General features: G+C 37.2%; 1 protein-coding gene across 1 annotated transcript in view; it reads left to right on the top strand.

Moving 5' to 3' along the window:
* Positions 1-2,994: 2,994 nt before the first annotated feature.
* Positions 2,995-12,376, top strand: part of LOC135073476 (protein O-mannosyl-transferase Tmtc3-like) — a 181,039-nt gene continuing 171,657 nt past the window's right edge. The window contains exon 1 of the mRNA XM_063967660.1: positions 2,995-3,644. Coding sequence (XP_063823730.1) covers positions 3,318-3,644 — 327 coding nt within the window. The 5' untranslated portion in view covers positions 2,995-3,317. The remainder of the gene's footprint in view (positions 3,645-12,376) is intronic.

Here is a 12,376-nt window from a genome sequence, read left to right as displayed (position 1 = left end):
CGATGATACCTAATAACTGACAACACTAAGGCCCTATGGAAAACAGTTTAATTGAAAATTATGTCAATGCCGAAACAATGTCGAATTCCTTTAATATATTGTAAAATACTTTTATAAATATTTCATTATATCAGATTTAAGTATCAATTTTTGAAACGTTTCGTCGAATGTGTCAAAGGAACAAAATTGTAAAAAATACTAACAATACGTTTAATTTATTTTACTTAATTAGTCATAATCGTGTCAGATAGTAATTCCGCGCTAAAGGACTTATTGATACTGTGAAATTTAATAATTGAGTAAATTACGAGCCGAAAATGAGAAAACCCAATCAAGTCTGATTTACAGCACAAATTGTAACGCTGTATCAAATTTAAAACTCATCGCGATAATTTAATTGCATTCATTACTAGCTATCAAATTGATTCATTAACTCAACGAACTTTAAGTGTCTATAAATTTTCTTTGTCAAAAAAGTTGGCCATTTGTAACTTGAAAAGAGGGACGAACAATGTGCAAGAAACTGGGGGTCTCTTAGACCACTTACCAAAGGAAATAATTAACACGATTGGACGAAAATCCTCAACTAACCGCCGGGAGACCACAAAGGGCCCAAAGGGCCTGTCGAAATCGTTATTGTAATTGAAAAAAAAATCGTTCATATTGAAAAAGCAGGGGTCATTGTTAGCGGACTAGCGGTTCGCTCACCCAATAACTATATTGTCAAATTCGGCAAATAAATACAAAGGGCGAATAGGGTCTGTGCAATAAAAAGCGGGCGAATGTTTGTCGACACACGTGTAATAGGGTTCCGTTCTAAAGAATCGATTACAGTAGCTTATGTAAGCTCGCTACAGATTACACTGTTCGATCTAAACTTGCACATCTGCTCAATTTAAAGTATTTTTATGGCGTGTATTAAATCTAATAGAGCAGCACTCAGCATTAGTTATATCAAGCCCATATTTTATGTGTTAACTAAACTTCACAAAAGACATAATTTATGAGTTTTCATTGTGCAAGGGATGTCTGATATCATAAATAAATGCAGCCCCAATAACTTTTGCTTGCAAAATTTCAAGACATACTTAATAATAATTTTATTTGTGACTACTACTGCTACTACTACTTCGTCGATATTTTCTACCGAATATGACCTTAAGAAAAATAATACCGATTCTTGTATAAAAAATCAATGAGTGGCAATGAGCACAAAAAAGCATTGCAATATCTCTGATGTAGGCAATATCGAAGCATATTATTTGCCCCACTAAAACAAAAAAAATACAAGTAAAAATATTTTCTCGCAGACCCCCAAAACTGTGATGACATCGTAAGTACGCCAAATGGACACGGTTTTTATTACTTGTACGTTTTGTTAACATGGCAACCGGCGGTTTCAGTTCCGAGTTCACTTTGGTCAATTTTACCCCCGGATTATTCATTTGGTACTGCGTAGTCTGTAATTTCCATTTGTAAAGTAAGCACAGGTATTCTGTTATAGTATTTAAATTTGCCTACACTAGTGTTAACCTGTGACTTTAATTAAAATTTTTGTTGGTCGTGCAAAATCTTTTAACATAAGAAATTAGCGATACTGACCGATTATTTATTTATATTATGTTGAAAAAATTTACCTAAGATGTAAGTATCTAAAACTTTATTACAAAAAAGTTATTTAATGCCGTAGAGCATTCTACAAAATAGGCACATAATTTTTTGTTTGTATAAATGTAAACAGTTAAATGTTGTTTCGTTTAAGCCGCCTCAATAATTAATTTTAATAACACGTACCGAATTCCAATTATTTTTCCACATTATTTAACTTAAAATTATTTCCGTTTTACATGTTTGTTACAGGTAAGTTATCCCAGACTACTTATTCGACTTCTTCCTCAGAATCTAGTAACCGATGACCTTCGAAATTTTCAGGAATGTTTAAATTCTAAGAATTCTAATATTGAATTGCGTCCGGGAAGACGCCCTTGTCAAAAATCCATACTTGTGAAATAAGATTACCCTTCCTCCATTTACCGAAAAGTCAGTCTTGTGAACTGAAAAAATATTCCTACTTATTACAACGTTAAAAGTCCTTGTTTAACTTATGTATGCAAAAACATTTCAATATTATGATGTTACCCCTCCTCGCTAAGAGCACTTAGAATTTCATTTTTACTCTGCCATTATAATGAGCCTTTATAAGATCAACTGCCGTCCCGAAGCGTTCTTCGCAGAATATCCTCGGAATGCAAATTCAGAAAAGTCACGCAACTAATAACTTTCCTGCTAAAAGGCGAAAGACCTTGCGACATCGAAAACCTTTTATCGGTGTTCATCATTCGCCTCCGTCGGGGCGAGAAAAAATGAATCCAAATAGGTACTCGAGGATCGAGAAGTGTATCAATCGCGTTCGGTCTCCATTCAAGCTTGAAACTCCGTCGGCTCAAATATATTTACGGGAAACAACTGCGAGACGCTCCGGACTCGACTGCTCCCGGCTCTCCCCAGAACCCGACCGAATGTCGTCATCAAGTCCCCCCGCCCCCCGCCGGGCATGCGCCCATAGGATACGACGTAATCAAATTGCGATAATGTCCCTGTGTTCATACCGATTATGATTCGATAACAATCATATTTTTACTAGCCACCCTTCTCGCCATACCAAATTGACGTACCCTTACTCCCATTGTTGAACACCTAGCAAAAGGCTAATAAGTAACCAATACTCCAAACTCCAATACTCGTTACTTATCAAAACTTTTTAAACCAAAAATAAATGTAATTACCTATGTTGTAGTAATTAACGGCCAGTGTCCAAATTTTTATTTACAGAATATAGAAACAATCTAATTACGTTTCGTGTAGTGTGACAAAATATTTTGCCGCCAGCGATCCTTTCACACACGCATGCGCTATCCCAAAACGACCCGCAGTAAAACGACGGGTCACGTGACTTGACGCGGCATTCGCTCGTCGCCCCTCGGCAGTCGTCGGCGATCCGGCCGTGAGAGCGGGCGTGCCCGTGCGCGTCGTAATGATCTCACTACATAAATGTCAAATGAGATGATTTCGAAAAAAAACAGTGACATGTGCTTCTTACTAACCTAAACATTGGTTCGGACGCTATGGTTTTTGTGTTACACAGTGCGTTTTTAGCATATTAACCGTTTTTTCTCTTGATATTCTGCAGCAAAATTTATAGTTCCGGTTCCGTGATCGTGTTTTCGCTTGGTAGCTAACTTATAAAACATTTCAGGTGTCTTGAAGCCTGCTTTAGTGACTGGGATTTAGATGATGACAGTGTTTGTGTGTTTTGGATGATCAGTAATGCAATAATCGCGATGGACCGCGTGAGTGGCGTGTGTAGATTTGGCGGGGTGGTGTCGGCGGTTCGGACGAGGACTGGCCGGAGTAGGCGGCGTCTGGCCGGCCAGAACCAGATGCCAGAAGACCTCCCAGAGCCTCCGAGAAGAGGCCTGGGCGCCATCCTAGTTCTAGCCTGCATCATAGTCTACCACAACTGCCTATACTGTGGCTTCGTCTTCGACGACATCAGTGCCATAAAAGAAAACAGAGACTTGAGACCCCAAACGCCAATCTCCAATATCTTCCTCAACGACTTTTGGGGAACTCCTATTCATAAGGTAAAGTTCGATAACAAACTTCAAACTTAAGCTATATCCAGAATCTAATAAGATGAACCCAAAACTAGACGAAATCCAATAGATATCCTAATTGGAATTTCAACTTTAATACAAATTGAAGCAACCAAACAACCATTATTCCTCCGCGTAATAAAAAAACATCCATTACTAATTAGGTGCGTCCAGTTCTTTTATAAAAACACACCAGCATTGCGAGCTGTCGTGAATAATATAGCGCACACTTCCACAACAACAATGTTTTGCCTTCTTTTTTCTTGTGTTTAATTATGTTTGTCAGTCATTAGAATGTAAATATTATTATTACGTTAAATCAGCCGAAGATATTTGAAAGAGGCATTTAAGCAGGAGTATAATTTGGTTGTCATGTTATGAACGAAAATGAATCCTAATTGGAATATACTTTGAAGATCTCAAACGAAATGTGCAAATTCCTATTAGAAACGTCTTTTATAAAGCCGACCAAGTGTTAAATGGATCAAGACAGTTTCAGAATTTTTACTGGAATCATGAATTTACTGTCTTTAGACTGTCAATCTAACGAATGATTTAAAAAAAAACTTGTCTCACGACTTGACACACTCAGAGCAGTCTCTAATCCCACTAAGTATGTTAGTAAAGCCTTACTTCGATGCCATTTTCAGTCGTCAATCTTTTGTTCGCATTTATTCACTTCACGAAAATAAAAGTCTTCCGTGTTTCTGACGTTTCCTCCACCCATTTATTGTTATGTTTCGAAGAAACGTTTGGATAGAATGTCAAGAACACCGCACCAGTATACGTTAGGTAAAATGTTGTTTTTGTATGCTGAACATTGAGGTTATTCACCTAAAAATTTTCTACTCCGAATTCAAGACTAAACACTAGGTACTGGAGTTGCCTATTCAGTAACGCCTTCAACAGGTCAATGATACATTTTATTTTTTCCAGTTGCACGTCGATTCCCATTTTGTATTATGAAATGTACAAATTACAACAACATATTTAAGTTCAGCTTGGGTAACATAAATCAACCATTTATGTATTGGTACTTTAGTAGCACGAAATTTATGAACGTAATCATCATGCATGAATGTTTAGGCCGTGTGCAATTTTATCAAAAATCTAAAAAAAATTGATTGCACAATTTAAAATTGTTAATTAGGAGCTTGAATTAAATCCAACAGTTAACTCCGAAACGTAAAAAAAAACACTTTTCAGAATTTGAACCCCAATCTGGCATACCCCTTTCACGTTCTACATTTACCAACATTTGGTAACAAAAAACCGCCAAAAGTTTTTCCCGAACAGAAATCCCTAACGGGCAATTAACAAACCAACGGCTGTTGACATTCGCTAAAATGTTTTAATCTCAATCCTTTAATGCGTCAGCATAATACGCAAGGACACAATAGGGACGCACTCCGCTCGGCATTGTAACGGAAAGCATAATCAAAGTAATCGCTCCTTCTTTCATTCAAATGTATTCTGACTGACGCGGCAAATGTACGGGGGAGCTGCTTACAAATGACGTACTGTGACTGCTGTACGACGTGCAAAAATGTTTTAAATGTGACTCAATTTCATCTCACCTTTATTCGCGAAATACCTTCCTGCTTCCTTTATTACGTACACTTTATAAGGATTATCTTTTTAGGCCTTTTTATTACATTGCATTCAAAAGATGACGTATGCTTTGAGCGTTTCTGTAGATTTCCTTTCTTCACTATCGCATACAAATCTACACAGAAGAAAATGATGTATGATCAAGCCCGCTGTATATTTTAATGCCCATTATGCTTATTCAAATATCCTCAACAACATTATACTTGTGAATGCTACAGTTCGTGATCACATCGTTAAGGGCCGAGATTATAAACGCCACTGTAGACGGTTGATTTTATTGTAAAACGAAACATTTTGTCCGCGTTTACTGCTAATCAAAACCATAAGTTTAGAAATTATCATGATGAAAAAGAATGTGAATCAAATGGAATGGATCCTGGAATGAAAATAAAAAAGTGCTATTGAAGCATCTTTTTCTGAAACATAATACTATCGACGCAGATCCCATTCCCTTTCCTTATCTTTTAATTAAAAATACATAATGGGGAGTGCTTTTCGCGTCGGAAATATACCGTTTAAACTTTCCACTTAACAAAACAGCAATATCAGGTTCGTACTCTGGAAAGATTCGCAATCTGTCAGTGGCAAAGTAAACAATCAAATCTCCAAAATTGGAAGTTTCCCCCAATTCGTAAACAGAACACTTATTTCTGGGAAAACTCTGAGTGAAAGAGTTCACCAATTGTTTTCCCCGATCCCGTCGACGGCCGCGTGATTATTCAGATAACATGTCGGTGCCCAATTCTGTAGATTAAGAAAAGAAAGGTTCATGTATCGGGAACGCTGTTATTTGAAGCTCTATCGGGAATATTGTTTTGCCATTTTTTCATAGAATTCAAATTGCGCAATAACGAATCCCATTTTCCCTTCGACAGTCTTGTATTTTTAGAATGGAATAAGGGTTGTTTTTGCTTGTACGTTACAACGTAGACATTGTATAAATATTACATTGGCGCTAGTTAAATGTACAAGTATAATCCTTAGACTGCACATTCCGAATGGATGGGGTCGACAGGATTACATAGCATTTAAATAAGAGCTTAGCGCCATTTCACATGTCAGCTTAGCTGAATGCTGACTACCGGTGTATCCAGAATGCAAATAAGATAACAGAATAGGATGAAAGATTTATTGCTATGGTCGATGCAAAAAATGTGACCACTTTACTATCGACAGTCTTAATTACGAGTTAGAAAAAACATTATTATTTTCACGGGAGTTAGACATTTTATACGTTTGAATATCACCCAAAACATTATAAAAATGATCATTTATCCTTTATCCTGTACTTTAACGCCAAAACCCCTTCATTTATCTAAACCTGAAGCAATACCGTAAACAAACATTATCCTCACGGCAATGACTTATCCCAAAAGTTACCAGACTCGGACGCCATTTTTAAAAACCACGGGGGAATTAATCATTCTCTTTTATTTTCGAATTCCGCTAAAATACAGTACTTCGTCTGGAGTTTACCTTTGGCTTGCAAAACGGTCGCTGCGCGTACTCCGCCCACATCCATCAATGTCAGCGGAGCAAGTTTTTCTTTGGTCCTTCGTTGAAGTGTTGGTTCCCTGTTTTCGTTTACAAACTTTCGTCCAATGTCACTTTAAATATTGGCTTTCTAACTTTGATTAGCATGGTTATTTCAACACTTTCGGTATGTTTATTCGGGAATTCTCAAACTTTATGGCTTTAGAATAAGTTTTAAACAAGATATCTTCCTACGTAAAGATGTCAACTCCTTGAGCCGATTTAAGTCTTAATAGTCTATAATTATTATTTTCTATAAACTTGAATAATTGTGTGATGAGTTAGAATTGAGATGTATCCTAAGTCACCCTAAGTCTTAACACAGACATTGCTTAGCATAAAAAGATCTTTTAAGATAAGATAATACTTTATTGCCTCGTTTTTACATGCTTTACAAACATAGAAATATAAACAAAAAAATTACATTAAAAAACATAAGAGGCAAAAGGATGACTTTTAATGTTAAGTTGTTCTCTAAAAATTATTACAATCGTCTTTTCTTCCATGTGGTAGGTTGATATTTGCTAAATTATTTGACTGCCTCTGTATTGAAAACCTCAGGAGTAAAAGTGATTATAAAAACAATCAAAAATTTACTGACTTTTTACAACTGCTGACATTCAACACTCAAAACGCAATTGAAACTTCCCATAGTTTCCATGAAACCAATATAAAACGGCGTGGAAATTGTAATTACATTCAGAATTCTGAATGAGGTGCTCGCGAAACCCTCTATTATAAGGTACACGGGCAAACCCATTATTCTGAAACATTATTAACATTATTATAGTGGCAGGCTAGTAAATATTTTTAAGGCTAGGTATCATCAAACCAAATTGTACCATAACGATAATGACAATTACTTTCTTTTTGACATCAAAACTGATAGTAATCTTGAATCAAATAAAAAAGTAGGTCCAAAACATGAAACTGGTATTGTTATAGTAATTACTTAAATATGAAATACACAAATTACCCGAGCAAGAAAAACGTCAAAACAATAAGTAAAAAGACAGCCTGTCTCGCACAAAACAGCCTATTACAATTTACATTATGAGTATAAGTTGAAGCTTTAAGCGGCTTTATCTTAGTTTTCATTCATAATATCAAATTGCGATGTCTCTTTTGTTCATATTCCACACTCAATTAATGTTATAAAATGTCGTTTTCAAAAAGCGATGTAACTGCAAAATGACAATCTGCAGTTATTATTATAGGTTGACTTTTGCAACAAAGCAAAAATAAAACCTGTCACTGATTCTGCCGAAATAAATGGCTTTGATATGTATCGGCGATTTTGTGTTCACCAGGCAAACCTATTTGACATGCAATACCTATTAACACGTTGAGTGCGAAACCAGGTCTATAGACCTTGTGCACGTCTCGCTTACCGTGCGGCTAAGAAAATTATAGTCTTCCTTGTCGTGCGAAAGGCATAACTTCAATTGGGTCCGGTGTAGGAAAGTGATGAATATATATCTATGATGTATTCTTAAAATAGAATCCAATGATGTACCTACCTTAATACCAGGTTTTTAGACCTGGTACCGCACGGAAGTAATAAAATGTCTTCACAATGCGAAACCAGGTCGAAGCACCTTGTACCCTGCGCACCTGGTACCGCACCCCACGCTAGCTTCGTGCAGCCAGTGTTGCCTCGCATTCGTAAGAAACGCACATGTCGACATGGGCGTCAAGAGAAACAAACAAAATCAAAACTGCAAATTGATTATAATTTAATTTGCTACACGATTTATTGCTGATTTAAATAATGTTTTTCGTGACAAACATTTGAAGTTGTAACTAAATGTTATTAAATAATATGTTTTCTTTAAATATAGCTTATTTAAGTATTTATGCACGTATATCTTATTTGTAAAATATTTAGACTAAATTATTAAAACATCTTTGTTTGTTACTTTTTTAAATTTTTATTATAACTTAATTTAAACTATCGATATTTGTATTTCACATCCCTAGAATACCCACCAGACTTCCCTACTTCAGTGCGGTACAGGGTGCATAAGCCTTGTATTTTGAATATAGCTATAATTTTTATACTAAACAAGTTATTCACGAACGGCTTCAGGTGTATGTCAATAAATGCATTATTATTAATATTCAAAGAAAAAAAACACAATATCTATTAACATGAAGCCAAAAATAAAATTAATATATCTTAAATATTACAAGGTCTTTAAGCCTGGTGCCGCCACAATGTAAGTTTTAATACCAGGTTTACTGACCTTGTACCGAAGGAATGGAAAGTATTAGAAAGTTACTGCCGCAGCAAAGGTGTTAAATTGGTTTGTCAAAAGACTAGTTTGACTTACATACTCCGATCATGTTAGTGTGTATTCGAGCCATTATTATTTATTCTGAATTGAATCTTAGAGATTCGAAACAATTCGTAGAACTAGAAACAGAATTCAACTTGCCACTGCCTATCTAGACACGCGGTAACAAACTTGAACAGAATATGTAAATTTTTAACGAACATTAACACATTTTATTCATTTTCGATCAGTTTGTTAAAACGGCAAACGAATTCACAAGTGTGTATGGTTACAGAATGCTAATAAATGACTACCTAAAAATTGGACCGTCGAAAACGCGTGTAAGTAATTGTTTCATTGAACACCTGGGAACAAGGTTCGATCGGGCTGGGTGACAATCGAGAATAAATTATTCACCAACGCAGAATACATTTCATATTGCTTATGCATGAAAAATCAGGGATCGGCGGAGCGAATCGTCGGTAGTATGTTTGTCAGTCGATTATTCGGGGCCGATTTATGGGGACCTGCGACACAAAATAGATAGTAACAGAAGGCAATCACCTGTAATATGTCAGTATTGTCGGTACATCATTTTACATACGCACACAGACGGTATGCAGAGGGCTATGCTCGGTGTTTTTTTACGAGATCGAATCAGAAATGAGGAGATCCGTAAACGAACTAAAGTCGCTGACATAGCCCGACGGATTAGCTAGCTGAAGTGGCAATGGGCAGGGCACATAGTACGCAGAACTGACGGCCGATGGGGCAGCAAGGTTCTGGAGTGGAGGCCACGTACCGAAAAAGGCAGCGTGTGACGTCCACCGACAATGTGGACCAACGACATCATAAAGGTAGCAGGAAGTCGCTGAACGCAGGCCGCTACCAACCGGGCAACATGTAATGCATTGGGGGAGGCCTATGTTCAACAGTGGACGTCCTATGGCTGAAATGATGATGATGATGATGATGATGATAACATAGACACGTCTCAAACGGGCGGCATTCGCGCTCGCACTGGCTTAGACTGTTTCGCGATTATTCGCTATAATCGTATTGAGAAGCGTTATCTGTATGTGCGTTGCCCGTAGATTGTCTTCTGCTCCTATCCATTTTGTGCCTGCGATTGTTTTCGGCCGGCTTTTGTTATTTGGAAGCGTTGGAGCCGTTCGTGTCAGTTGTTTATTAATTACCGACTTCGCTGGGTGCGGCTCGACACTCGGACAGATGCGAACGGATGGCCGATAAATACAGGTCGCGGGGTGAAGCCGGACGAATATACTGACAGAAGCGTTCCGTTTTGCCGATAGGAAATAAAAATTTTATTTAATAAGAGTTTCTTTGGAAATGCTCCTCGTATCTATAATAAAGTACCGGAATCCATACGAGACATAAATGACTTTAACATATTTAAATTAAAGCTTAAGGAATATTTAATTGACAAATGCTATTATTCGATAACTGAGTTTTTGACTGAAAAAATATGCTAATGAATTTTATTTGAATCAATATAAATATAATATTATGTAATCAATCGACATTATTTTATGATCAATTGTAATTTGCATGCTAACTGACATTAGCCAAATAGGAATGCACTTTTAATAAAATTCCAACACCACTTATGTATTTACCCTATTTTTTGAGCAAATAAATAATTTGAATTTGAATTTGAAAAATGGCGATGACTTTTTGACAAGAACGAAGGTTATAATGAAATTAAAAATTGTAAAGATGTTTAACCTGTCTATGATAATACACTTCTGGACACATCTACTGGCCCACCTTGTATTTTCAGTTTCATTTGGTCCTAGCTAAAATTGTATATTAGGTCGAGCAAAAAGTTTTGATGCAGTTTTGAACCTGGCACATTCACAATTTCATTCAATAGTCTTTTTTTTAATTTCGAACACAGAATTTAAAGAAACAAAAGACAATTTGGAGCCTGTTTGTTGATATCAAACAATCGAATACTAAGAAAACTTGGTTTTATTGGTTTACTTGGATTCAATTCTTGAAAAAATGATTGATATCTTTGGTTTTGCAACAAACATTACTTAATCTTAACATTAAGGTGAGGTTCTATCAATAATCTATGGATACTTCACCTGAAGTCACCGCCCAAGCTGTGGCACTTATTCAGGCCGGACACAGCCAAAGAAACGTGAGTGCTCAACTTAAGTCGATCTGCGGTCCGAAATGTTTATCGGAGGTACCTAGAGACTGGTGGCTTTGTTCGTCGCCAAGGAAGGCCACGATCTCGGGTCACAACTGAAAGGCAGGATCGATTCATCGTGACGACCAGCTTGAGAAATCGTCACCTTACCTCCATTGAGATATAAAACCAACTTCGCGACTTCTACGGAGTATCTGTGAGCGCTCGAACTGTTCGGAGAAGGTTAAAAGAACGCGATATGGTACCACACAAGCCAGCTAATGGGCCCAAACTAACGCGAGCCCGAACAGCGCGCCTTCATTTCGCACGCAGTCATTTAAATTGGACACAGCAAGATTGGAGCCGTGTACTCTTTTCTGATGAGTCTAAAATTGTGTTACATGGCAATGATGGAAGGAAGAAGGTCTACCGACGTAAGGGAGAGCGTTTCGCACAATGCTGCTTTGAAGAGAGGGTTGCTTATGGCGGTGGCTTATGGACTGTCTGGGGCGGTATATCCGCGAGCGGCAAAACTCAACTTGAGGTTGTTACAGGACCACGGCTGCCAACATTAAATGCTGAAAGGTACATTCGTGAGTGCTTAGAACCTCACGTGATACCATACGCGGACTATGTGGGCTCAAATTTCCTTTTTATGCATGATAATGCAAGAGCCCATGCGGCCGGCATCGTCAGGGAATATCTTCAGGATGTGAACATCAGAAGCCCAGACATGAACCCCATTGAGCACGTGTGGGACGAGCTAAAAAGACGTGTTAGGGCTCGTCAGCCAGTTGCCCAGACGATGCAGGAGTTGAAAACTGCCATAGAAGAGGAATGGGAGATGATCCCTCAAAATTTCATAGAGCGGTTGATAAACTCTATGCCTAATCGTATGAGAGCTGTGGTAGATGCCCATAGAGGCAACACGCGTTATTAAATTAAACCTTTATTTGATAAAACATGTTTTTTAATCAAAAATCAATTGCCTTTAACAAAGCGCATATCCGACTTGTTAGGCGTAGCTCCATGTCGTATGGTATTCTGAATTCAAATTTAAAACAATACGATCGAAAAAGATGTTAAAATGTATCAGGTTTAAAACTGCATCAACAGTTTTTGTTCAATCTAGCAATCATATT

Source organism: Ostrinia nubilalis, chromosome 7 (genome assembly GCF_963855985.1).
Source record: "Ostrinia nubilalis chromosome 7, ilOstNubi1.1, whole genome shotgun sequence".
Classification (NCBI taxonomy): Eukaryota; Metazoa; Arthropoda; class Insecta; order Lepidoptera; family Crambidae; genus Ostrinia; species Ostrinia nubilalis.
The sequence above is the reverse complement of the archived record's forward strand: the minus strand, read 5'-3'. Positions and strand labels throughout refer to the sequence as shown.